The sequence below is a fragment of the Rhinopithecus roxellana genome, chromosome 19, assembly GCF_007565055.1.
Source record: "Rhinopithecus roxellana isolate Shanxi Qingling chromosome 19, ASM756505v1, whole genome shotgun sequence".
Lineage (NCBI taxonomy): Eukaryota > Metazoa > Chordata > Mammalia > Primates > Cercopithecidae > Rhinopithecus > Rhinopithecus roxellana.
The window spans coordinates 46,541,069-46,568,951 of record NC_044567.1 but is presented as its reverse complement, the minus strand read 5'-3'; the positions used below and the strand labels follow the sequence as shown (position 1 = coordinate 46,568,951).

Here is a 27,883-nt window from a genome sequence, read left to right as displayed (position 1 = left end):
AAGACCAGTCTAAGGATATTGTTTGCAAACTACCCTATGCTTTATTTCCTTTGCAACAGGGTAGAATACACAATAATGACAGAGGGAAATGACCAAAGTTGTCACATTTTGTGCCTGTCTTCAGTCACTCCATGGCATCAGGACATGGTCACTCTTCACTTATGACTTTTGTGTGAACCTCCCGGCTCTTCACGCGCAGTTTGTTGACCTGGGACTCAGCAATGTCAGCTCGTTCCTCGGCCTCCTCCAGCTCATGCTGGAGCTTGCGGAATTTAGCTAGATTGGTGTTGGATTGTTCCTCCTGAGAATAAAAATGGAATTGTAAGGAACTCACACTTGCATCTTTCTAGACTCTTTAGACCTAAGAGAAGAAAGGATTCTTCTTTAGACCTAAGAGAAGAAAGGCATCTATGGAGAAGCAACATCTAGGGCTTATCATTGAAATTAATTTTAAGATTTATTTATTGGTGTCATATATATATATTATTATATGATATATATCTTACATCTCTATTTTGGCAACCAAAACACATAATATATATGTACCACAAGTAGAATAAGAAGAAACATATAAGCTTAGAGAGGAAGGCAAGAATATTAAAGTCATAGTTGTTAATGCTTGCTGTAAGTTGATGATTTTCACTTGGGTTAGTTTTTTTTTATCATATTAAGAATGAATTTATTAAGTTTTTAAAAATTTTAAAAATTGAAATAAATGTATCATTTTGGCACATTTCAAAATGGTTGCTTTTTTCCACCTGCATTGGATGTAATGATTCTATTGACAGATTACCTAATATTAAGTAATCTTTACATTGTAAGAATTAACCTTATTTAGTCACTGGAAGACGATTCCTTTAATAAAGTAAGACTTTTACTACTTAGTAATTTATCTTTGCTGTAACTGTCTTTATGAGTAAAACTGCCTTTAGTTTTTCTCCCTCTGTTCTCTCTTGGACAGGTTTTGGTATGAGGGCTATGTGAGCTTCTTAAAATGAATTGGACAGCTTTCCATCTTTTCCCATGCTCTTGAACAGCTTACATAGCTGTGGGATTATCTGTTCCTTGAAATTTTGAAAGATCTATCTGGACTTGGGTCCATTTCCAGAAGTAAGTCAGCCAACTTGGTAATTTATATTCTCCTAGAAAAATCATCAATTTTTTTCAGGGCTTCAACTTTATTGATAGATGTATGTTTTATATTAAAAAGTAATCCTCTATGTGTATAGCTTATTCCCTTTATCACTTCTAATGTTGTTTGTATTTTGTCTCATTTTCCTTGATTAAACTAGTTATAATACATTTATTTTATTAATTCCCCAGAAGTTACAAAATTAATGAAGTTATCAAATAGAAAATAGTATACTCTAATTCACCAATTTCTACTTTTATTTTTAACAGTACTTCTTCTACTGTTTTATTATTATTTATAATTTCTTTATTGGACTGTCCATTTATTTATTTATTTTTACTTTTGGTTCATCATGAAAGCATTTAAAGCAATGAATCAGCCTCCAGGCACAGCTTTGACTACAGTTCTGTAGGTTTGTAAAAGTAGCATCTTCCTTGTGATTTTTACTTATAATTAATAATTATTTAGTAATTATATTTTTATTTTCACTTTAAACCAAGAGTTATTTAAGAAAGTTAGTTTTTTAAATATGTAAGTACCCAAGAATTTTTGCTTATATTTTGTCATCACTTTACAACTCCATCGTACTGTGGCCAGAGAATATGGCCTGTATTATTTCTGCTTTTAATTTTTTTCAGGTTTCTTAGTGGATTGAAAGTTTACTTTTAAAGTGAAGCTACTGATATTACAAATGATACACAATAATTATTGTACAAAAACAAATGTTAAGTACACATGCAGAAGTCTATAACGCAAATAGCTTGTTTACTACAAGAGGTAGTAATTATTTATTAGCTTAATTTGAGGACTTCAATCTTAAAAATACTTACAGCCTCCTCAGCTTGTCTCTTATAAGATTTCACTTTTGCCTGAAGTTTATCTACCAAATCTTGAAGTCTGAGAATATTCTTTCTATCTTCTTCCGTCTGAAAGATTGTAAAAAGTCCAGGACCTTAATTACTAAAGCACATGACTATTGCATCATTGCATATGAGTATTTCACATAGAGTTCGACCAGTGCTTAGCTGCTAAAAACTACTGCCGTACCTGGTAAGTGAGTTCCTTCACTCGCCTCTCATGTTTGCGCAGACCTTTGACAGCCTCAGCATTACGCTTTTGCTCACTCTCAACCTCTCCTTCCAGCTCCCGTACCTACAAATAAGTAGGCTCTTAAGAACTTTGATCCAATCAGGCACTGAAAGCAGATGGAAATAGACAGATATTGGGAGACCCACCCTGGCCTCCAGTTTCTGGATCTGCTTCTTCCCACCCTTCAGGGCCAGCTGCTCAGCCTCATCCAGGCGGAGCTGCAGGTCCTTCACCGTCTGCTCCATGTTCTTCTTCATCCGCTCAAGGTGGGCACTGGTGTCCTGCTCCTTCTTCAGCTCCTCAGCCATCATGGCGGCCTAAATAGCAAATAAATCAAGAAAACCAAGAAAGTTACAGATGTCAGGAAATCTTACTGCTAAATCAGTGGGCAAGTGTGCCTGCCACTCACATCAGTGATGGCCTTCTTGGCCTTCTCGTCTGCATTGCGGGCTTCTTGGAGAATGTCTTCCATCTCTCCTTGCATTTGGGAAATATCTGTCTCTAGCTTCTTCTTGGTGTTGATCAGGCTGGTGTTCTGTTTAAAAAGAGTTTGTACATTTTAAAAATTGTATTACCATAGTATTTATTGGTAACCACTTCTTGAAAAAAAATTCAGATAGAAATCTGCAAGTCAAAAAATGCCTTTTAATATTAAAGAATTAAAGGATTGTGTTATGTAGTACAATTAAATAAAATAGAAATATTATAGAATATTCAGCATCTTCAAGTGCATAGGTCACAAGCAGACCAAATAGCTCTATAATTTTATAATTATCATTTACCAATAGACCATTCACAGGGATAAAAGTATAATGGACATGCGCATAACATTCCATTTCTCCAGAATGAAATGTGAATATTGATAATGAGGGCCAATAAAGATATTAACACAATAGAATATGGGCAGCCTTAGAATATTATAGGAAGCAAATCAACAATAGTTTTTCAAAGCAAAACAGGGAAAGATTTCTCAATAATGCAGAATTACTATTCTGTATTATTTGAAAAGAAAATTTGGTAGATATATTAGGTCTGGCTGTCTTATAAAAACTCAGGCTTATCTATTCTGGGACATACAAAATTCACTACAGGAGAGTTCTTTGTGCTGAATCCCACCTGGGTATGGAGGAGCTGAACACGCTCACTGGCATCCAGGAGCTCCTGTTCTGCGATTTTCCTGCTCCTCTCTGTCTGCTCCAGAGTGGCCCGCAGCTCCTCGATCTCAGCCTGCAGCAGGTTGGCTCTGCGCTCCACCATGGCCAGCTGCTCCTTCAGGTCCTCCTGGCTCCGGAGAGCATCATCCAGGTGGAGCTGGGTATCCTGTGAAACAAACCGTCATTGAGACACCATGTTCTCAGGGTTGCAGGTACCCCAGTTGTCCTGGGACCATCTCTTGGGACCCATTTACCTTGAGGATGCCTTGGGTGTTCCTGTAGTTCCTCAGGGCCTCGGCAGCCATGCGGTTGGCATGGTTCAGCTGGATTTCCATTTCATTGAGGTCTCCCTCCATCTTCTTCTTGAGCCTGATGGCATCATTCCTGCTTCTGATCTCAGCATCCAGCGTGCTCTGCATGGACTCCACGATTCTAACGTGGTTTCTCTTCAGCTGGTCAATTTCCTCATCTTTTTCAGCAATTTTCCTATCGACCTCAGACTTGACTTGGTTCAACTCAAGCTGGATGCGCAGGATCTTTCCCTCTTCGTGTTCAAGAGATGCCTTAATGACAGCAAGAGGTGACATTAGCAAGGAACCAAAAGCTTTATGAGTTTTTTCTGGACACCAATAATTTTGTGCTATGTGTCTTTTTATTCACTCTTTGCAGATGTACCTAATTTTTTTCCAAATTTTTTTATAATGCACAATTTTACATATACCTCTGCTTCTTCTAAAGCAGCCTGAAGTTCACATTTTTCTTGTTCCACTTGTTTCTTTATTTTCTCCAGTTCATGGATACGTTTCCCTCCTTCTGCAATCTGCTCCGTGAGGTCAGAAATCTCCTCTGTTGTTTGAGTAAAAGACAGGTAGGTATTTGGTTAAACAGGTGACGTAAGGGAAAGATTCTTCCAAGTTATGAATATTATTGAATGTGATAGGGACTCACGCTGTAAGTTTTTGTTCTCTCGCTTCAGGGTTTCTAGCTGATCCAAAGATTCCTCATAGGCATTCTTCATCTTGAACAGCTCAGTGCCAAGGGAACGGGCCTCCTTCTGGGAGGCCTCAAGCTCGGCATGCGTTTCCTCATATTTCTGTTTCCATTCTGCCAGGATCTGAAAAACCAAGACCTGTTACCTGCTGTAAAGACAAAAGAGTAGAGTACAGAGCAGAGGATGCTGGAGGAATTACCTTATCAAAGTTCCTTTGCTTTTTGTCAAGGGCGGCACAGGCGGCATTTGTCCTCTCCACGTCAAGCATGAGGTCCTCGACCTCATTCTGCAGCCGCTGCTTCGTCTTTTCAAGGGAAGCACATTTGGCGTTCACAGCTTCTACATGTTCCTCAGCAGCCTGTAGCCGTTGGGCCAGCTTCTTCCTTGAAGATTATACATGTTTTCAGAGAGAAGCGAACCATAATATGAATTATGAGTTATTACCACACACACTGAAGAGTATTAGAAACTTCACAATAATGCCACCCAGCCACCTTTCATTCTTTCAACATATATCGATGGGCCTCTTTTATGAACCAGACACTGGCTACACAGCAGTGACCAAGACAAAAAAGGTCTCTGCCTCATGAAGATCACAAACAAGTAAGAGAGGTAAACAATAAGCAAATCAGAACATCGTAATAATACCTTACAGATATAAGTGCAGTGAAGCAAAATAAAATAGAGTAAATGGCGGGCAACTACTCTAGATATTCAGTGAAGGCCTCCATGAAGAGATAATACTTGAGTCAAGAGCTAAAAGAAGTCAGAGAGTGAACCACAGGGAAGTCTGTGGAGAGAGTATTTCAGACAGAGGGAACAGCAGGTACAAGCCCCTGATGCAGCAATGAACTCATTGTGCCTGACAAACAGCAGTGAAGCCCCTAATTATCAGTGTAATTATTTGCTTTTCTTTGTATTCTTAACTAGATTTTAGGATCTTAAGGCAGGGACCATATTTGACTTATTCATATCTTATTCTCAGGGCCTGATTGTGACTGGCACATAGAAGCCAATTAACGAGCATTTGTGGACTAATTCACTGAATCTTCAAAGGTCATGTCTTTCTGATTCAATATGCAAAGTTTTCTGCTCATTCTCTGCTATCTGTGCACATACTTGGCCTCCTCCAGCTCCTCTGTGCGCTGGATGGCGTCCGTCTCGTATTTGGTCCTCCACTGGGCAACTTCGGTGTTGGCCTTGGACAGCGCCCTCTGCAGCTCAGCCTTGGATTCCTGCTCCTCCTCATACTGTTCCCGCAGCAGGTCACAGTCATGGCGGGAAGACTGCAGGGCATGTGCCAGGGCGTTCTTGGCCTATGGAGACAGTTACACCTTCGTTTTACTGGATATTTAAATATTTAACTCTTAACTTTCAAAACCTTTTGAAAGCTGGTATAACAGGCTCCATGTAGAATCAGCTCATATGGGAAAAGTCTGTCTTAGAGTCATAATTACTTTTATCTCCTCTTCAAGTTGCCTCTTTAATTCTTCAATCTGTTGAGTAAAAGCTTGTTTGCCCCTTGATAACTGAGACACCAGAGCATCCTTTTCATCAAGCTGGCGTGAAAATTCACCTGATAGACAAAAGAAATGGCACCATTTTTTAAGTGAAAAACAAGATTCTGCAAGCCCATGTTAGAAAGAAATTTTGACTCTTATTTTCCCAAATTGAGTGCTCAGATGGTTGAATTCTATGCTGACATCTTCATGCTCAGTGCCAAGTTTTCAGTTTTTATGGTGAAACTTTCAGATCCATCAGGATGAATAAATACAGCTTAAATTCTTTTTGTCCTTTTCATAACTGATTCTTTCAGGATTCTACAATATCGTACGAAACCTCGTGATGACTGTCAACAAGTAAGCTAAAATGTCTAATTCTACATAGTCCCCATTCCATAAGACTTTTGAGAGACTGGGCTATTCGTCGCCCTCATTCTGGAAGTTAGTTGACCCACATAAACTAAAGAGAAACTTGGCCTGAAAGAGAAGCCCTGGACTCATGCTGGAGTAACCCCTAATCCCAACGTCCTCACAATGAGCAAACTACTCAAGGCCATTCTGGAACAGAGCTTGATCCTGTTCAATTGAAACCTGTATCTCCAGCATTGTCCCAAGATGACGTTGCACACAGGTCAGGTGTCTGAGTCGTTTGGTGAATCAGACATGTTCTCAGCTGCTATTATTAGGCTCCCACGTCACCAAATCAGTTGTTCTTAATCGCAATCCTCTCCACCCTGAAGCTGCACAGAAGAGGGGAGAGTTACCAGATTCAGTCTGCAGGCGCCCCCTTTGCGCAGTCAGGTCATTGATCAGCCGCTGCTGCTCCTCTTCCTTTGATTTCAGTTCACTCACTTGATCCTCTAGAGTCCGGCACATTTTCTCTAGGTTTCCCTATGGAAGAAAAAGTAAAAGAAGAAAACAGAGACCTTTTAAACAAATAATAATCACCTTTGCAGTTGCTATACCTTCTCCCCAAAATAAAAAATACAAATTTATCTTAATATAGAAAATAAACCACATTGTCTTGTATGTAATGTAATGCATAAAAGTTTTTCTTTTTTTCTTTTTTTTTTTTTTCTTTTTTTGAGACGGAGTCTCGTCTTGTCACCCGGGCTGGAGTGCAATGGCGTGATCTCGGCTCACTCACCGCAACCTCTGCCTCCTAGGGTTCAAGCAATTCTCCTGCCTCAGCCTCCCGAGTAGCTGGGATTACAGGCGTACGCCTCCAGGCCCAGCTAATTTTTGTATTTTTAGTAGAGGCGGAGTTTCACCATGTTGGCCAGGCTGGTCTCAAACTCCCGACCTCGTGATCCACTCGCCTCAGCCTCCCAAAGTGCTGGGATTACAGGCGTGAGCCACCGTGCCCGGCCCTTCTTTTTTTTTTTTTGAGACAGAGTCTTGCTCTGTCCCCAGGCTGGAGTGCAGTGGTGCGATCTTGACTCACTGCAAGCTCCGCCTCCCGGGTTCAAGCAATTCTCCTGCCTCAGCCTCCTGAATAGCTGGGGCTACAGGCGCGTGCCACCATGTCTGGCTAATTTTTCTTATATTTTATGAAAGCTAATCATGAAGCTCTGTTCAATATTAATATGAAAATGTTAAGGTTATGTTCTAATTTTAAGATTTTGTTAAAATTGTATGGTATACATTTTCTAAAAGCATGTTCCAAAATACTTCATTGCTTTTATGTATGATGAAACTTTCCTCACTTCAATTGCCTTGAAATTATTGGAGACCTTTGTTCTCTAACTGGAGACTTGGAGAACACAGATGGCTTATGTTCAAAAACTGGTGTTTTCGTTTATTAATGGTGTGATGGGTCAAAGTGCCTGGCCTCTTTGAATTTCGGATCCTTTATTTGTTAAATGGAAATAGTAAAAATACTGATTTTTTTGTGCTTACTTTCCTGAATTACTGCAATTAACAAATGACTTTATGTGTAAAAAGTGCCCTGTATAAACTGTGATGTGTCCGTAAGGCATTATTTTCAATAACAATATCCCAGAACTTGTAGTACCTTGGCTTTGGAGACCGTTTCTACATTACTAGCAAGGTCATCAATCTCCATCTTCATCTCACTCTTCTCCTTCTCCAGCTTCTGCTTCACTCGCTGCAGGTTGTCAAGCTGCTCCCCAAGCTCGGCCACGCTGTCTGCGTGCTTCTTCCTCAGGGTGGCTGCCGTGGCTTCATGCTGTAGGGTGGCCTCCTCCAGGTCCCTGCGCATTTTCTGGAACTCAGCCTCCCGCTTCTTGTTCATCTCAATCTGGGCTGAGGTGGCCCCACCGGCTTCTTCCAGCCTCTCACTGATCTCCTCCAGTTCCCGGGAGAGGTCAGAGCGCTGCTTCTCTGCTTTGGCCCGGGAAGCCCTCTCTGCCTCGATTTCTTCCTCCAGCTCCTCAATGCGGGCCTGGAAATGGTGCAAAATACAAACTCAGCTTCTTTGTATCATAACTGCCTCCGAGCCAGACTGATGAAAATCATGCACTTACTTGCAATTCCTTAATTTTCTTCTGCAATTGAATACCAAGTGCCTGTTCATCTTCAATCTTGCTTTGCAGATTGCTGATTTCAAACTCTTTCCTTTTAGAAAAGTAGCAAAGGACAACAATTTAGTCCGTATCCAATGTTGGAAGCAAATCCATAAGCAATTCTTTCTTTCTTACTTTTTGAGCTTTTCATCAAGTTGCTGTTTCTCATTTTCAATGTCCATTATGGACTCTTGGGCCAACTTCAAGTCACCCTCAAGTTTCCTCTTAGCCCTTTCTAGGTCCATGCGAAGTTTCTTTTCTTGCTCCAAGGACCCTTCAAGCTAAATATAAATAATGTTGAATCAGAAGGAATGCTTATCTTCCTTTAGAAGAAAATAACGTCCTTGATGATACTAGACTTACATCATCCACTTGTTGTTCAAGTTTGATTTTAGCTTTGGTCAGAGTGTTGACTTTGTCCTCCTCTGCCTGCAGGTCATCCAGGGTCTGCTGGTGGGCCTCCTGGAGAGCCTTCTTCTCCTTGGTCAGCTTAGCGATGGTTTCGTCGAGACCTGCCATCTCTTCTGTGAGGTTTTTCACCTACAAAGGTGAAGAAAGCAGCTTAGTTGTTCTAAAGCAGCTTAGTTGGGTGGCAGAACCCCTATATAGTATTTCAGAATATGACTGATACCTTGTTTTCTGTGGCATGTTTCTCCTTCTCAACCTTGGCCAGTGTCAGCTCAAGGTCATCAATGTCTTTCTTGAGTTCTGAACATTCATCCTCCAGTTTCCTCTTCTTGGCTGTCAGCTCAGCATTGATCTCTTCCTCATCCTCAGCTCTCTCTGTCACCTCTTTGATTTTGGCCTCTAGCTGGATTTTGGTTTTGATCAGCTGGTCACACCTTTCCTCTGCATCAGCCAAGCCTTCAGCTTCCTTAAGTTGAAAACAAGATCAAAATTGGGAAGAAAGAATGAAATACTTTACAATGATAAGAGTGTATGTTTCTGCATTTGATCTTTTGACTTTCCTATATTCATTCATTTATTTACGCCTTCACAAATTTTTGTTTCATGAACCACCCTACTGTGTACATTTTCTACATGTGGGTAAGCCAAAATGTACCAGTTGTTATTCTGTTCCCCTAAAAGAATGTATTCTACAGTAGATTAGAAAACCTATTTCCCAAAAGCTACCATTAATGTAGAAAGTAATTGGTGACATAACAGATCAGAGAATTTGGATCAGAGATGGTTTCATGAAAGAACCGCTATTTGATTTGGGCCTTGAGAGAGGGTCAGGATTTGCTTTTGCAGAAATCAACTTATTGTGGAGAGGAGCAGGAGGGGTGTGGGGAAGCATTCTAGCAGGACAAATTCAAGATACAGCTGCTACTGATTTTTTTTTTTTTTTTTTTTTTTGTAGTACTGGAGGATGCTCCTGATTATGATGTACTAAATTCAAGTTGAAACAAAGTAATCAAGAAATTCCTGGCAACCTGCAGTTTCCAATTAAGGGGGTCAGGGCAGGCAGGAAATGAAGGAGACACTAGAATATATACTCATCAGTAATCTTCCATATCAGCCTTTGAATACATTAAGGAATGCAGGGTGCTGTGTATAACCATGTCATGAATACAGTGGTTTAGTACGGATTCCGCATAAATCTCTGGGGGCAACAGAAGAGAATACAAGATAGATTGGGAGGGGTCTCTTTCCTTCTGTAATCTAGAAGGAGTTATTACACTGCTCGGCGTTATTACACTGCTCAACGTTGACAGAGAGACCAATCTTAACAGAAAAAAATATGACTTTGTGATAAGTAGACCAATTCAATTCACTCCAAATAAAACATAGTCTTATAAATTATAGTCTCAAGTTGATGGAAGCAGTTCTCAAATGATTAGTTCAGGAGAGGGCAGTGAGCAGGCTGAATGGAAGAAGAGAGAATTGGGAAGTAGGTTGAGCAACTTTGGTGCTGATACAACAATGTGGGTGTGACATGATGGGACACTGACTGTGGAGACAGATTAGAAAGGGAGTCTGAGTTTTTGAGATCAATATCACATGATAATTCAGTAAAATTTGATGTAGAGTGCTGTCAGCTGTTCCTATTCTAATTTAAGACCTGTGGACATCTAGAAGTTCAAGGAAATTTCAGAAAAGTATTACTCTCTCCATGCTATCCTCCCCTTCATATTTTATTTGGGACTGTGTTATATTAAAATCATTTTTAAGGACTGCATTTAAAGGGAAAATAAGTCAAAAATCTTGTGGTTTGATGAAATTGTGTACAGTGGAAAATGAGGGACTTTTCTACCTACTGCCCTGGTACTGGTTTGTTGGGGGTTATTGGGCAATGGAGGAACGTTTGGACCTTTTCGTACCATTGGAGTGTTTTAACCTTTTCCCTCCAATGAGTGTCTCCCATGCAATTACCAAACTCATGGCCCACAGTGGCCAAAGTCCTAGCACTTGCATCCTGGTTAGTGATACCAAGGGTGATATTCCAACTCACAGCCTGAACTTGGAGCTGCAAGTCATTTTTTTCTTTCAACAGCGTCACCATCTTTTCTTCCAGTTCCTTCCTTTTTGCCTCTGACTTGGCAAGTTCATCTTTAATTTTCTGAAATTCTTCCTTCATGGTGGCCATCTCCTTCTCAGTTTCTGCACTCTTCAGCAGAGGCTTGATCTTGAAGAAGAGTTTCATCCAGGGCCAGTGCTTGACATTCATGAAGGCTCTGATATTGTACTGGATACAGAAGATGGCCTCCCTGAAATTTAATTGATGCAAATTAGTATTGTGTGGCCGATGAAATGAGATGAAACCTTGGCAGTGAGAGTTGGAGATTTGGCTCCACCTTGTTCCTACTCTGCTTTCAAACATGCAGATGAAAGAAATTCTATTTTGGGATGATGGTCAAGGTCTTGCTAAGGTCACTCATTTCTCTACATCACTGCTTCTCAAACTTTGGCATGCATAAGAATCACCTGAAGGGCTCGTGAAAATACTGACTCCTGACCCTCACCTCCACAGATTCAGATTCAGAAGATCTAGGATGGGGCCTGAAAATTGGCACTTTTAACAAGTTTGCAAGGAACGCTGATGTTGCAAGTCCAAGGAGCACCCTTTGAGGAGCCTTGCTGTACATCAGTGCTTCTCAAACATTGCTACTAAAACACCACTAAGGGCAGTGAAGGGGGAACACAGCTCTTTAGGGATATGTGGGGCCTGAGATTTTAAAAACTCAGAATTTCTTCAAAAATCTCTGGCATTATATATTGATGTTGTGTGAATGTTGCATTCTACTCTCTAATACCACTTTTGTTTTCATCTAAATGATTTTTACAACTAATTACCACATATATAGACAATTACCCAAATATATATATATATCATGGATCATGACCAAAATTTATTATTTTTAATGAAATGGAATATAGTTGAAAACATCAGCATAATTACAAGTGGTAAAAATAAAATTTGCTTCATGTAAATTATTTATATATCTACATGCACATATGTATATGTGTAGATGTATAGGTGGCAATGTAAAATGCCTTTCTCAACATGGAGTAATGGTCCTTGTTACATACGTCCTGTACTTTGAGACACCTGGCTCTACAGTCTTTGAATTCTGTCCTTGCATCAGATTAGATGACCGAAAAGCTACATTCCCTGATGACATTTTGTTAACTTACTGCAAAAAGTCTTTCACAGATAAATGGCCCCTAATATTTTAAATCATGATAGTTTGATAACATAAATGATCGGAGGGAAAAAGTTGTCTCTGCATCCTGTGTTAAAACCACTCTTGACTATACTGTCTGTAATGCAGGTCAATGTCCAGCTGCTACCCAGTCCTTCCCCACCTCTGCCTTTTCTTTGATTCTTATCTAATGCTCTGTCCAATAAATTCATATTAGAAACAAGTGCTAGGGCAAAAGTTTGCTTCTGCTTACTCACTGGTGTGTTTTATCTTGTTGGATAAGAAAGTACACACACTTTATGCTTCTCAAGTTTTTACCCATACAATCAGAAGGTGATGGTTACTTTCTTAAGTTTTCTGGTACACGTATATTCCCACTTCATTATAGGACTCTTATTCATTTCTTCTTTAGTGTCCTTATCATAAGCTGAGTCTTAATTGTAAGCCATTTCAAATATGTTTTTGAAGATGGACTATGTGAATAAACATAATGTTTTATACCTTCTCTCCACCATCCTCTGGTACTCCACTCTTGCCAAGAACCCTCTGCACCTGGCCTGGGTTCGGGTAATCAGCTGGGCCAGCTTGTCATCTCGCATCTCCTCTAGGAGCCCCAGAAGACCAGCTTTGAAAAAGACCTATGTGTGGTAAGAGTTGCAGATCAGAAGCTTTAATGAAGTTCAAAAGGACAGGAATAGCATCAGGTAGGATTTACAGAGTATTACCTTGGTGTGTCCAAATTTATACTGGGTGTGGTCAATGTCGATGGATGCAAGGAGCTTCTCAGAGGCCTTCTTGCTATCAATGAATTGTCCTTCAGGGATTGCACTTGCGTTTAATACCTTGTATCTGTTAAAGTATATATAACTTTTAAAAACTAGTTTACTGATGACACAAATAGTAGCTAAACATTAAATGATTCACGTTTTAAAGCAGAGGTTTTAAAAAAATATTATTCTTTGTTCACAGGGAGAACATTGTTTATATGAATGGTCATCCCTTTGGCAACCAATTTTTACTCCATTGCCTTTCCCTCACAGTTGCAACTTTCCTTTCTGTCTCATCAGACCCTGTTCTTAGGAAAGGGTTCTGCCTTAGGAAAGGCACACATTATGGTGTGTCTAACCAATAAAATGCAATGTGTTATCTTTACTAGATGCATTTGCTTTTTAAGGCCCTGAATCCAAGAGAGCTACTTTTCATTGCAGAATTTGGTAGAGAGTACACTTTAGGTGTTTGGATCTATCCTAATCACCTAAAATCAAACTTAGACATGCTTTGGATCTTGAGCCCTGGAATTCTCTGTCAGTGCCACCTGACCTAAACCTAGGAGAGATCAGGCTCCTAGCAGCTGCTACCCAGTCCTTCCCCACCTCTGCCTTTTCTTTGATTCTCAAGATGGGCTTATCTAGAAAGGAGAAAAAGGACCTGAGGAACAGTCATTGTGACATGTTCCTTCTGTGTCTGGGAAACACTGGGAATCTAATATGTGAGAAAAAAAGACGAACATAGATGATACCAAAGGAAATGACAGAAAATGAATAGTTATGTTTGTATGGAAGAGTTTCTAGCTCAACCACTTATTAACTGTTACTTTGGGCAAGTACCTTAATCTCCCTGAGCCTCAGTTTATTCATCTATAAAATGAAGTCTTAATAGTACCTACCTCTGCTGTGTTTTTGTGAGGATTAAACAAGATAATCTAAACATATTAAGCACTCAAAAAGGTCGTTCTTATCATTATTAGAGGTAACGTGTACATCTATGAGCTAAGCCAAGAGCCTGGCGAATCCAATTAAAATTCCACAAGGTGCTTAAAAGTTGCATATTTACATTTTAAAAGTGTTTGAAGCTGAGCATGGTGGCTCAGGCTGTAATCCCAAAATTTTTGGAGGCCAAGGCCAAGGCCGAGGCCAGTGGATGACTTGAGGTCAGGAGTTCAAGACTAGCCTGGTCAACATGGTGAAACTCCATTTCTACTAAAAATGCAAAAATTAGCTGGGCGTGGTGGTGCATGCCTGTAGTCCCAGCTACTTGGGAGGCTGAGGCAGGAGAATCGCTTGAACCCAGGAGACAGAGGTTGCAGTGAGCTGAGATCACGCCACTGCACTTCAGCCTGGGCGACAGAGCAAGACTTTGTCTCAAAAAAAAGTGTTTGAGACTTGAGGCTTGTAATTTTTTGACTTGTTTTTGTGACAAAACTAACAAGTAGAGGCAGGTGTTTCACTAAATTGTTTTGCTTGCATTAAATTTGTTCATATTAAACTTCAGAATACACCATAATCAGGAGAAACTGACCTCTGTTTGAAGTCTGCATAAAGGATTCTGCTTGGAAATCCTTTCCTACAGATGCGGATGCCTTCCAGCACACCGTTACACCTCAGCTGGTGCAGGACAAGTTCATGCTCCATGGCACCTAAAAATGCATATTTATTTCACTGCAGAGCTGTTAAAAAGGAGGTGTGGCAGTCACCCTTTGCCCTTTCATTATAGAACTTCTTACCAGGAGTTTTAGTCTCATTGGGGATGATGCACCTCACAAAGTGAGGATGGGTACTCCTGAGGTTGGTCATCAGCTTGTTCAAATTCTCCTGTAAAATCAGGAGAAATCCTGTCATCTTAGACTCTAGACATAGATATGAGCAGTCATTGATGTCTATAAAATCAATATCTATAGCTGAGTTGAATGACCAGTATGGACTGCGTTCATATAAGACAACACTTTGAATGCTTCTTCTGAGATGCACTTTCCTCCTCAATAGATCTTTCTGCACTTGAGTTTCCAGGAGTTACACACAGAAAGCATCCTGGCATGTGCTTCTTTTCAGTTTATACCAACACCATCCTGCTTCCTACCCTGGTCCCTGGCCATACACATACATTTACAAGGCCATTGCCTTCCCATGCAAGATGATCGCTCTTTCTTATACTCAATTCCATAGTTCTCCAATAAGGAAATGGAAGCCTGCACCACATCTGGACTTTTTCCTTATAATACAGCTCCTCTTTTCCAGCTCTATCAAGTTTTAGGGGATAAAGATTATCTACAGGGGAGCAATCCTACTAATTGTAATTGAAAATTGACTCGATGAAGAGCAAGGATACTATATTAGTTGCACTACAGATTTGCTGCTAGAATTCATGAGTTCATTAGCCATACTGATGTCTTTTGGTCTCGCTGAGTTCATGTCATTGCTCTTTTTCATGGCTCAGCTAGATTGTGAATGGCAGAGTATTATGGTCTATAAAATTTTCTATAAAATATTTCTCATTATTTGACTTAGCATGAAAAGTGAACTAATAATTTCTGAGTAATTTAAATCCCTTCTTTCCAAAGTTAGATCAACAGAGTCACTAGTTACTATCAGTCCTTTTCTAAACTACTCATGGAATGATCTTGTACTTTTCAAAGCAAATTTTAACACGTTGGGTACAGTGTACACTGCTCTGGTGATGGGTGCACCAAAAGCACAGAAATCACCACTGAAGAACTTATGCATGTAACCAAACACCACCGGTTCCCCCAAAACCTATTGAAATAAAAAATAAATTTTAAAAAAGAAAAGACGAGGGGAATTTTGCCCAGCAAGATGTCAAAGCATATTATAAAGTAATTTTAATAAATGTAATGTGATATTAGTACATGAATAGATAAATATATCCTTAGAACAAAAATAGAAATTCAGAAAACAGACCCATGTAAAAAAAAAAAAATCCCAAAGTAACTGGAGAATGTCAAAAACAATTTCTTCCTTACTCTGAAAAGCGCAGACACTGTCTGGAAAGAAGAGCCCTTCTTCTTACCGCCTTTCTTGGGCCCTCCACCTTCTGAAGAAAAAGGAAGAAAATAATTACAGTTTTGAATTGGCAGGGCTACTTCTTGGCTATTTGCTGATTTCCGTGTTCATCGAGTGGAGCCTTTTTTCTACCCAGCTGGCCTCTCTGATAGAGCCTGAATGAATCTTATTTTTCAACTAAGTTTCAGCCACTTATCTGTGATTCTTTCTCCAGTGGGAAATGAGGCCAGGGATATTCACCTGACCGTATAGAGAGGGATTCCCTAATATTAGTTCACGTGGGGAGCACTAACTTCAAAAATCATCAATAAAAGCTAGTACTGAGAGGCAGAAGTTTGTCACTCTGTTGCCTAAGATTTATACCCTCAGATACTCTATATCCTGCAGATGTGGAGGAAGAAGTAGGAGAGAATCGTAGAAGCTGAGGCTTTTCATTGGTTGACAGTCTGATAATTCCTCTCTGACTCTGCAATAGGGCTCCTGTCAGTAGTGGAGTGAGCCACAAATATGTGATTACAAGGCTGCCTATCTATTCAATACCTGGAGGAACCAGGGGCTTGGTCTGCAACCCTTCTGCAGGCCTAAGAGATCACTAGCTTCAAATTTAACATCATGTTTTGTAATACCTAGAGAGTAGTATTAACATTTGAGCATTACCTGCTTCAGCAGTTTGAGTCCCAGAGAAGAGATGAGCTAGAGTCTTCATTGCAGACTTCTGGTACAGCCCCACCACGGTCTCATTCAGGGGGTCCTTGTTCTTCTCCAGCCAGCCAGTGATGTTGTAGTCCACAACACCAGCATAGTGAATCAGAGAGAAGTGGGCCTCGGCCTTGCCTTTGACCACCTTGGGCTTCTGGAAGTTGGCAGACTTGCCCAGGTGCTGGTCATACAGCTTGTTCTTGAAGGAGGTGTCTGTTGCCTTGGGGAACATGCACTCCTCTTCCAGGATGGAGAAGATGCCCATAGGCTAAAAAGCAGACCACAACACAATACCACACTTCTATTTTTCTTTCTGTCTGTAGAATTAAAATAAAAAGCAGCGAATAATATAGTTGCCACAAAATATGGTTTCGGAAATGCAAAACTAACCTTCTCGATAAGCTCAATGCAGGCAGCCAGGTCCATCCCGAAGTCAATGAACGTCCACTCGATGCCTTCCTTCTTGTACTCCTCCTGCTCCAGCACGAACATGTGGTGGTTGAAAAACTGTTGCAATTTCTCATTGGTGAAGTTGATGCACAGCTGCTCCAGGCTGTTGAACTAAATAAATAGATATGTTTACTTCTCTCTTAAGCAAATTGAGCATCTTTTAAAATACAGAATTTTTCCATTTTAAAAATGTGTGTCCAAGAGCCTTCATATTATAGATGTTAAAATCACTGGATTAAAGAGACTTTGAAATGAAAGGTGAAAAGTATGGAAGATTTGAGGGCGTATGGAAGCTACTATTTTTCTGCTGTCATTTTGTAGAAAATCCTACCATTATGATATTCTTTTCCTGTGTTTGCTTAAATTTATTCAGGTATTTTCCTGAGTACCTACTTAATCATTCTGTGTTTATTCCCATTGTCTTCTACATTTTCCAGAAGGTTTACAGTTTTCTGTTGAATCATTTAGAAGCCAACTTGCAACCCCTGAGAAGCTGGCTGGGAGGAGTCTATCTTGCATGGCAATCACATGGTCAGCATGGCAAGTGAGCAATAATTGCCACCCGGGTTGTTATTTAATGTGAAATGAATAAAAAAAGATCAAGATACCAAGTATTATATAAAGTATGACAATACACATTTATATTTTGAAAATACACCAAAATACACCATTTTGGTATTCACCAAAATGTTAATATTACATATAAATAGTAGAATTATGTGAAATCTTTTTCCTTGGGACCTTCTATGTCCTCTGCAATGCCCTAAGTTTTGCTTGTATAATTAGAAAAAAAAAGTAAACTTCTTAAAAACTATAATCAAGAAAAATATATTTCATAATCAAATATGAATTTTTATTTCATGATATCATACTAATCAGTCTTAAAAGCTAATTGCATTTGTTAATGCTGACTCTAAATTATTACTGTTTCTCAGCTCTTTTTTTTTTGAGACGGAGTTTTGCTCTGTCACCCAGGCTGGAGTAGTGCTGTGGCCGGATCTCAGCTCACTGCAAGCTCCGCCTCCCAGGTTCACACCATTCTCCTGCCTCAGCCTCCCGGGTAGCTGGGACTACAGGCGCCGCCACGTCACCCGGCTAGTTTTTTGTAGTTTTTAACAGAGACGGGGTTTCACCGTGTTAGCCAGGATGGTCTCGATCTCCTGACCTCGTGATCTGCCCGTCTCGGCCTCCCAAAGTGCTGGGATTACAGGCTTGAGCCACCGCGCCCGGCCTGTTTCTCAGCTCTTATTGTCTCTGAGTATTTCTTAGACCTTCAATCCCACTGCACTAAGCTAATTCAGAACTCCCTTTGGATCATATAGCAAGTTGGGGAGTCCTTATTAAGTGCATTGTTGTTTTTTTATAGAAGTGGAATTGCTATTACAGTAACTGCCCAGAGAGTACTCTTTTAAGGCTTAAAATAATTTCAACGGTGCTAAGAAAAGGTCATAGTCTTCACTAATTCCTTCATATAGATATTTCCATTGCCTTACTATAAAATCCTGTCACCAACCAGCTACCAACTCACATCAAAAATCTCAAAACCAGCAATGTCCAAGACCCCGATGAAGTACTGCCTGGGCTGCTTGGTGTCCAGCTGCTGGTTGATGCGGGCGACCATCCACAGGAACATCTTCTCGTAGACGGCTTTGGCCAGAGCACCCACTGCATTGGTCACCTTAAAAGACAAAGTTATAACTCTCGAAGTTATTAGAGGCCTGTGAAAATGCTTTCATCCTTGGCAGTTAATTTGAATTATGCACCTACCTGTTCTACAGTCTGGCCTTTGGTGACAAACTCATTGCCGACTTTGACCCTAGGGTAGCAGAGAGCTTTGAGCAGATCTGCGGAGTTCAGACTCTGGAGATAGGCCGCCTTGTCAGCAACTAAAAAGAAGAAAGAGTAGAACAGTGTTATTGTGGCCCAAAGAAACCCACTTCCTTAAACATATTTTTTAAACTACAAGTATTTTGTGCAGTGTTTCACATACTTTCCGAGTATCCTTACTCATGTTTTCACTAAGTTCAAGTTTTTGATTATGGGGTAGTTTGTCCTAAAGAACTTCAATTATTATAAGAAACATCTACCTGGTGCTTATGTTTCCCATGGCATATTATTTAGGTATACAGATACTTTCAAACTTAATTCTTAAAAGTGAGTTTACCTTCCCTAGGAAGATTCATGGGTAACAAGTTAAGAATGTGATTTTCAAACAAATGCAAGATCGTGTGGGTGACTTAGTTGATACCTTCTGTGCCATCCGGCTCTGCTTGCTCCTCACGCTGCTTTTGCTTAAATTTCAGGTTCCCATAATGCATCACAGCCCCCGTGAGCTTGTAAATGGAGACCTTTTCTTCATTGGTAAAGCCCAAAATATCAATAGCACTCTGTCAATATAACCAATAGGATAGCTGTTAGGTTGTGATCCGCACGCTTACTATTAATAGTGCACGCTCCCGTTGCTGGCCTGAGGAAATTATCAGTACTAATGGGAGACAAGGAACCCCTTAGATTGGGTATATAGAGAGTTGGTCAACCAAAGGCCAGCACAGAGCATTAGAATTATAGGTGCACACCCTCTGAAGATTCAAAACGTGAACTTAGAACAGAGAATAAGGATAGTAACTCTAAGGAACTTGTTATTTTGAGAGATGGTAGGAATCCAATGCAAGTCAATTGCAAAAAAAAAAAAAAATTGTTTAGAAATTCAGAAATGACAGATCTTTAGAAGAATGTTAACGGGTAAGTAAAATGCTGTAGGGGCACATCGTACTCTTTTCATTTGACTCCAGGGGGCATGTCCATTTGCATCCTGGAATCTTCCTTTGCCATTTCTACTAGACACTGAATATTTATCTGGATCACCATTACTCTGACCGACCATAATAATTGCGACTTTCTTGTGTTCTACTTACATCTGTGGCCATCAATTCTTCCTGATCATCGATGCTGGCGACACTGATCTCCCCTTGACTGACAAATGGGTAGTCATATGGGTTCGTGGTAATCAGAAGCATTTCTAAGTACAGGAAACAGAGCAAAGATAAGCATAATTATCTTCTTCATTAAAACAAGAGATTTCTAGACAAATTGTGAGGCACTATATGGTGCTTGGTTGATGATTGATGGGCACTGAAGAGGCATTTAAAGGATATTAGGCACCATTGCAAACGCCTTGAAGTTGATGTCATGGTGCCCTTATAAATCCTACTAAAAAAAAAAAAATGGCTGGGCACAGTGGCTTATGCCTGTAATCCCATCACTTTGGGAAGCCAAGGCAGGTGGATCACCTGAGGTCAGGAGTTCAAGACCAGCCTGGACAACATGGTGAAACACTATCTCTACTGAAACATAAATATTAGCTGGGCGTGGTGGCGCATGCGTGTAATCCCAGCTACTTAGGAGGCTGGGGCAGGGAGAAACGCTTGAACCCAGGAGGTGGAGGTTGCTGTGAGCTGAGATTACGCCATTGCACTCCGGCCTGGGTGACAAAGCGAGACTCTGTCTCAACCATCAAACAAACAAACAAAATTATTGTAATCCAAAGAGGATAATCACATAGTGGGAAAAGTTGTATCACTATAGTGTTGATTATATACAATCCAGAATTGGAAATAATCTATCTGCAAAGAGGGTATGGTTGAGTAAATTGTGCTTATTTCTAGAATAAAACACTATGCAACCATTGGAAATAATGATGTGGAGCTGTATTTAGTGACATGGAAAAAGCTATGATATATAATTGCTCAGTAAAAAAAGTAGATTACAGGAGAGCATGTAACCACAATTTCAGTTATGAAAATTGTATGTATGTGTCTATATGTAGAGATATGTATATAGAAAATAACTAGAGTGATATTCATCCAAGTGTTCATGGTGGTTATTTCATAGTAGTAGGAATTAGAGATGTTATTTTTACTTTTCCTTTTACTTTCCTTTGAATTTTTCTAATAAGCACATATAAATTTTTACCAAACTCACAAAGCTATTTTAAAAAGTAAAATGGCATATAAACTTGCCAAATTCAGTCACAGAATACTAGGTTGGACTATGCATTGATAGGTACTGATGCAGTCATTCTGGAAAAGAATTATGACATTTCTTACCAATTAGTTCTGGTTTCTTATTCGATGTAATCTGATAAAAAATATGATAACTTCTCTCAGCCTTAAGCTGGAAAGTAACTCTAGACTTCTCTAGCAGATCTGGAAGGAAACAAATAACAAATAAGAAAAGTGTAAAAATTCATGTGACATGTGAATTTGATTTTTTGGTCAGTTTTTTTAGGTCATAAGAATCAGGAATGATTTTAAAGATATCTGAACACTTACATGTTTCAATATCAGCAGATGCCAGTTTTCCAGTAGTGCCAAAGTGGATTCTGATGAATTTACCCTTGAAATAAAAACTAATATTACTACCTTGTTTTTATATAATATTAAATCTTTGAGAAATTCAAAACATTTGATGCTAGTGCTTTAATATTAAATCAATTCAGAGAGTATCAGGTAGAAAAAGGTGTATCTCCCGTCTTATAAGTAGAAGAGTTTTATCTTTGATTTAAAAATCGTAAACATTTATTAAGTATGTGAAGTAATGGATATGTTAATTAGCATGTTAATCATTCCATAATGTACACATAACATATATCAAAACATCACATTGTATTTCATAAGTACAATTATTATTTGTAAATTAAAAATTTTTCAATTGTGAATAATTGTAGATCACGACAGGTAAGAAAGAACTCAGGAAAAAGGTCATGTATCTTTCAAGATGGGGTTTGATCCATGTTATTACAGGCTCAGAGGAAAAGGAAAGAACAATGATGTAATACAATGGGAACGAACAAGATTCAGAGAATGTATTTACAAACATCTCATAAAGGTTCACCAGTGAGCAGTATCTGTTCGAGTGTCCAAGAGACTTACAAAGCGAGAGGAGTTGTCATTCCTCACGGTCTTGGCGTTGCCAAAGGCCTCCAGTAGGGGGTTGGCACTGATGATTTGATCTTCCAGAGTCCCTGCAAAGGCAAGAGCAGTCCTTGCATCTGGGGCTTGGGAATTTCCTACCTGAGAGTCCCAACAGAGCCTAGATTGTGACTGTGACAATCAGACTCACCTGTATTTTGCCAGAAGTAACTTCTTCCTTCTTCTTCTCCCCAGTAACTGCAATTGTTGCAAAGTACTGGATGACACGCTTGGTGTTCACAGTCTTCCCTGCACCAGATTCTCCACTGTCAAATCAAAACTCAATCAGATATGGTCTCAAAGCTAGCAGCGATCACAGCCATGTAAAGAAAGCATAAAATGTACTTACGTGATCAGGATTGACTGATTCTCTCGGTCTACAAAAGAAATTATAGGCATTTAATACTGTTTTCTTACATATTTGCAAATGATAAGTCAAATGGAATGAACTTAGCATTATGCAGTCTGGGCTTTGCAACCTTTAGGGCTTGGCAGGCTCTAGACCTGCCACTTTCTCCTCCCCAACTTCAGCACACATCTACCCATTTAAACAGAACACCACCACTTTTATCAGTTTTATGTTCAAATCTTCCAAGAAATATTTCATTTGAGGAAAAAAATTCTAAGATGAAGGAAAATGTTTGAAAGCCACTGTGTAAGTGATGACCACATGGCTGTGTATTCCTGAAGCACCAGACTTTTTCTTTTTAATACTCGATCACTAAATAAACAGTGAAAGTAGACTTGGCTCTTTGGTTAGGTTTAGATGACAATTTAAGTTAGGACTTATATATTGTGGGTCCAAGAAGTATTGAAGAATGAGCATCAGAGATATTTCTAGTGTGTGGGAAGGAGTAAGTACAGTGAAGGTGATAGCTGTAGAAATACAGCTTCGGTCATATTTTTAGGAAAAGGTAAAATTTTGTTTTGATGTTTTACTCTCTCTGAACAGGAATTCTCTAAGCCCCTTCTCAAGGTGCCACAAGTAGTTTAGATTGGTCTAGCCAAGACAATATTGTAGGAAGCAGATTCAACATCTAACTATCTTAATACCAAATACACCTTAAATCTCGAGCCTGTTCAGGTTGGTTCTGGGAAAAGGGCAATAGCATTGTGCCATCCTTCATATAGAGAGACTGTTTAATCTGTCACAATTTAGGATGTTGAGGTTAAAACTAGAGAGACAAGTTTTACTCTTCCGTTTTTTGGCTCATAGTAACAGAGACACAGTTTGTATGTGTGATTGTGTGTGCATGAGTGTACGAGTGTGTATACATACACAGAAATATTTGTATTTTTGCTCATATTTATTTGAGTTTCTGAGTCATTCAAAAGTATGCTAACTAACCATGGCCAGCCTCTGTTGATGTTTTCAAAGTTTAAGAGATCATTAGCAATTATGTGATATTAAGGATTACAAATCAGCCTTTCTCCCCTTCCTGGACCTTCTGCTTCATAAATACACCAGCCTCAACTAAAAGGGATGATCTCAAAGAATGTGTTGAGATTGCCTCGAGTCTCTTTCTCCTATGGTTCTGCTCTAAAAGTTTATGCACTCGCAAAGCATTCGGCTCACTCACCAGTCAGCATGAACTGATAGGCGTTGTCAGAGATGGAGAAGATGTGGGGCGGGGCCTCCTGGCGCTTTTTGCCTCGGTAGGCTGTCACCACCTCGGGGTTGTACACTGGCAGCCACTTGTAGGGGTTGACAGTGACACAAAAGAGACCTGAATAGGTCTGTGAGAAGGAAAAAGATAGAATAAGTACTCAAAGACCTTTCCTGTTATTTGTGGAATTAACTTATGAATTGAATGTTTTTTTGAGACAGGGTCTTGCTCTGTCACCCAGGCTGGAGTGCAGTGGTGCTACCTCAGCTCACTGCAGCCTCGACCTCCTGGGCTCAAGCAATCCTCCCACCTCACCCTTCCAAGTAGCTGGCACTACAGGCGTACATCACCATGCCCAGCTAATTTTGTATAGGCTTTTTGTAGAGATAAAGTCTCACTTTGTTGCCCAGGCTAGTCTGGAAATTAATTGAATTTTAACAAAAAGGAGCACTTTAAGTGAGTACTCTTATTTCTTCAAGGTATCAGCATGAAAACTAGTTGGTGGGTTCAACAATGTGATAGCAGAATCCTGAGGGAAGCGACTACAGTTCAGATTTCTTATTGCTCTCCTCAGGGCTTTTCACAGTGATTTTTACATAGCAGAAGAAGAAATACATGTTATTAAACACATGTGCTATGAAACTTTTTATTGTTTTATGGAAATGGTTTGTATTTTCTTTATAGCATTAAGACAATTCAATTTTATGAGAACATAAATTTGGACATAAGCTAAGTGGCCAACAGTAAGGGTATGGTTAGGTGAACTATGGTAAATCTTCTAAGACAATATGATGCAGGCATTTAAAAAAGTGAACATGAAAGTATACAGCAGCACTCAGAAAATATTTACAAAACATTTTTAAGTTGTAAGGAAACAGAACACAAAATGATATATATACATCATGATTACAATAGGGGGATTTTAAAAATCTTTGACAATTGGTTCAAGACAGGCACCAACCAGTTAGACTGGATGCTGACCACCATCAACACTAGGTACCCTTGTATAGGTGTTGCCTAGCTAAATATCGGCACTGGCTAAACTGTGCAAAAATATGAATGTAATATAATAAATTGGGCTTAAAAATATTTACTGCGTGTGTATTATGTGCAGGTCTTTGCCAGACAGTAGAGATGAGACCTGATAAATGAGATTATGTCCCTCAAGGAATCCCCAGTCTATGTAGGAGACAGTCATGTAAATGAATGATGAAGGAGAAACATGGTCAGTGTTAAGGCAGGGACAGAAACAAAAGGACAGAATATCTCACTGCTTGGGGAAGTGGGAGAGGTTTCATCAAGGAGGTGACATTCCAGATAGAAGGTACCAGAACACACAGATACAGATTGCTGTTATTTTAGGGGAGTGAAAATGAGTGAAATTTGTTTTTTTCAAAAAAACAAAAACAAAAAAACATTTTAGGCCGGGCCTGACGGCTTATGCCTGTAATCCCAGCACTTTGGGAGGCCAAGCCCAGGAGTTTGAGATCAGTCTGGGCAACATAGTGAAACTCTGTCTCTGCTAAAAAATCCACACACACACACACACACACACACACACACACACACACACACACAAAATAGCCGGGTATGGTGGCACATGCCTGTAATCCCAACTACTCTGGAGGCTGAGGCACAAGAATTCACTTGAACCCACGAGGCGGAGGTTGCAGTGAGCTGAGATTGCACCACTGCACTCCAGCCTGGGACACAGAGTGAGACTCTGTCTCAAAAAAAAAAAAAAAAAAATTAAAATAGTTTCAAGTGTTAAAACATGTTTATCTTTTCACTCTGGATGATTCTGCGGCTGGAGTGGGGAAGAGGAATGGGGAAGATGACCTGTGATTGAAATATAAGCAGTAGCTGCTCAAATGCCTGCTTAAGGGTTTCATGGCAAACCCAGTCAACATGGACAGTGGACTTCCCCAGCTTTGGATGGAAAAACAAGGAAGTGCTGGCTGTTGAGCTGTGCTTTACGATAGCAATCATGAAGCCTTTTAACTAGTTATGCTACGATGAAAGTGAAATGGCTCACTACCTGTGACCTGTTTATGCTCAGTGGAAGAAGCGGGATGGTAGGGTACATGAGGATGATTATAAAGAGCGCTGGCAGGAGGTACTCACGTAGATCATCCAGGCTGCATAACGCTCTTTGAGGTTGTACAGCACAGCAGGCTCGTGCAGGTGAGTCATCATGGCCATGTCCTCGATCTTGTCATATTTGGGAGGGTTCATGGGGAAGACCTGATCATCCTTCACTGTCAGAGTCTGGTAAACAGGAAAGATAACCGTTTACATTAATTGAGTGACCAAACAACTGCCAACAACAAAAATCAATAAAACGTGGCAAGCTCCTGGGATCCTACTCACCGCTCCTCCCTCAGTCTTCACTGTCACTTTTCCTCCTTCTCTGCTCTGGATGGTTCCTTTGACAAAGGATTCTTTGGGCTCCGCCACAAAGACAGACGTTTTGGCATCAAAGGGCCTATTCTGGGCCTCAATGCGCTCCTTTTCAGACTTTCGGAGGTAAGGAGCAGCCTCCCCAAAAACAGCCATTTCTGAGTCTGAACTCATGGCTGCTGAACTCTGAGGTCCTAAAGGAGATAAAACATTTCACATTAGAGAGTCTGGATTGCCATGTATACCAATAAATCTTAATATTTGTTGTATTTCATAGGCCCAGTTGGAAATTCCATTAAGACAGGTCTACTGTTCACCATACTATAGTTACTGAGACAAACATAATCACAAGAGTGAAAATGCATCAGGTGGTCTCTGTGTACCCAATACCGTATTCAGGGCTTTGCATCTATTGTCTTATTTCATCCTCCAAGACTCACATCCTCATCGGAAACTGAGTTACAGTCCAGTGCTGCTGTCAAGTAGCTTGTGACCTTGGGTATGTCACTTGATTTTTTTTTTTTTTGAGCCTAAGTGACTCCATCTTTAGAATAGGGATGATAAATTCTGCCTTTCTTAATTCACAACCCATGATATATGGTGAAGATACTTTGAAAAAGAGGTTCAAATGATGACTGAGAAAGTTATTTGAAATTGTTCAGGCTACCATTTATATATAAGATGTCATGAATTATCATGTCACCAAATTCCATGTTTTGAATGTAATGTAGGAGAACTTTATTTCCTCCTTTACCTGTTCAGCCAGATTTGTTCAAGTTCAGTGTTTTATTGGAGATTATAATTTGGTTTCCCTTTTTTTTTCTTTTAGGTTAGGTGCTTAGTATAGTTTCTCTGACACAATTTTTTGCATATTAAATACAGTTCACCAGTTTAACCCCTTTAAACTAATTAAGGATAAAAACAGTAGCCGACGTTAACCTCATTCTTCTACATCAAAGGGCTCCCTTTGCTATTCCAAATTTTTCTTTGAAGCATGCAGGCCCTGTTTGCTCCATTCTATGTGATCTGCAGATTGCCAGTGGAATCAGTAGAATGAAAGGTTTGGAAAATAACGCTACCGCAGTCATTACATGATCAAATTACTTGAAACTCATTTGAATCGTCTCTCCTAGTCTTTCCCTTTAGAAATGCAGTATGTAGTGGGAGGGCGTATTAATACCTCTATTATATATAAGAAAAATGCCACAGCACTCAGCATTGTGTAAGGCGACTTTTTACAAGGGCTTTAAGAAGTTTAAAGGAAGGATTGTCCTACTTACTTCCTTTTGACTTTGTTGGATGTTATGTTTACTAAATGAATTCTAACAGCAGGATGCATTTTTATCAAATTTGAGATTTTTAGCCAGGGAATCTGAGGGTAGACTCTTTTTTTCCTGCACAGACAGTATATTTATTCAAAGCAATTCCCCTGCTCAAATGTCACCCCACCAATGCTTGAGCCGTAAATGAGGATGTGTGTATTGTCCTGAAAAGACAGTCCTCCCTTTCTCACCCCTTTCCTGAAGCACAGTTGTTAGACAGTATTTACTGAGACAAGCACTTTCTGAAAGGTTGCTAAGTGACAGAAATCCATCCCAGAGCCTCTTACATTCTCCTCCAGGAACTGGTTAGTCCAAATCTTACCTTGTTACCAAGTGAGAAGATGCAGCCTGGGAGTGAGACAGTTCTATAAAAGAAAAGGGAAAAGCACTTGATTAGTTAACCAAAAAGAGAGGGAAAAACATCCCATTTACGGCATTACTTGCTATTGTAAACAGAAGTAACAAAATTCATAGAGGTAAAATGTACAGTTCCAGAAGGAGCAGTACCAGAACTAGCAGCTGCTGCTGACACTGGGCGGTGTGACCGGTGTCCCTCTTGAAAGGCCCGTCCTGCTCCCACTTACCTTGGAGCTTTTTA

The 27,883-nt window shown here is 39.9% G+C and overlaps 1 protein-coding gene across 1 annotated transcript; it reads right to left on the bottom strand.

Annotated features, from left to right (window-relative positions):
* Nucleotides 1-16: 16 nt before the first annotated feature.
* On the bottom strand, nucleotides 17-27,856 carry LOC104675132 (myosin-2). Its single transcript, XM_030922649.1, has 40 exons — nucleotides 27,793-27,856; nucleotides 27,608-27,650; nucleotides 25,934-26,157; nucleotides 25,688-25,831; nucleotides 23,537-23,693; nucleotides 22,306-22,333; nucleotides 22,104-22,222; nucleotides 21,918-22,009; nucleotides 21,318-21,381; nucleotides 21,093-21,191; nucleotides 19,902-20,005; nucleotides 19,235-19,373; nucleotides 18,754-18,872; nucleotides 18,515-18,664; nucleotides 16,927-17,097; nucleotides 16,495-16,804; nucleotides 15,798-15,868; nucleotides 14,544-14,631; nucleotides 14,339-14,456; nucleotides 12,766-12,889; nucleotides 12,542-12,678; nucleotides 10,849-11,104; nucleotides 9,025-9,267; nucleotides 8,757-8,933; nucleotides 8,529-8,674; nucleotides 8,355-8,445; nucleotides 7,883-8,272; nucleotides 6,633-6,759; nucleotides 5,824-5,942; nucleotides 5,486-5,682; nucleotides 4,566-4,749; nucleotides 4,324-4,489; nucleotides 4,097-4,221; nucleotides 3,630-3,938; nucleotides 3,338-3,541; nucleotides 2,631-2,756; nucleotides 2,368-2,538; nucleotides 2,180-2,284; nucleotides 1,963-2,058; nucleotides 17-301 (listed from the first exon to the last, which is right to left on the bottom strand). The coding sequence occupies exons 3-40, from the start codon at nucleotides 26,135-26,137 to the stop codon at nucleotides 149-151; spliced, it is 5,823 nt and encodes a 1,940-aa protein (XP_030778509.1). The 5' UTR covers nucleotides 26,138-26,157; nucleotides 27,608-27,650; nucleotides 27,793-27,856; the 3' UTR covers nucleotides 17-148.
* Between the last annotated feature and the right edge of the window lie 27 nt (nucleotides 27,857-27,883).

Excerpts from the sequence above, each read along its gene's own strand:
- LOC104675132 (XM_030922649.1), bottom strand. The coding sequence starts at position 26,137 with ATGAGTTCAGACTCAGAAATGGCTGTTTTTGGGGAGGCTGCTCCTTAC. Across the intron at positions 18,873-19,234 it reads AGAGCCGGATGGCACAGAAG|TTGCTGACAAGGCGGCCTAT; the intron begins GTATCAACTAAG and ends TCTTCTTTTTAG. Across the intron at positions 302-1,962 it reads AGAGACAAGCTGAGGAGGCT|GAGGAACAATCCAACACCAA; the intron begins GTAAGTATTTTT and ends TTTTATTCTCAG.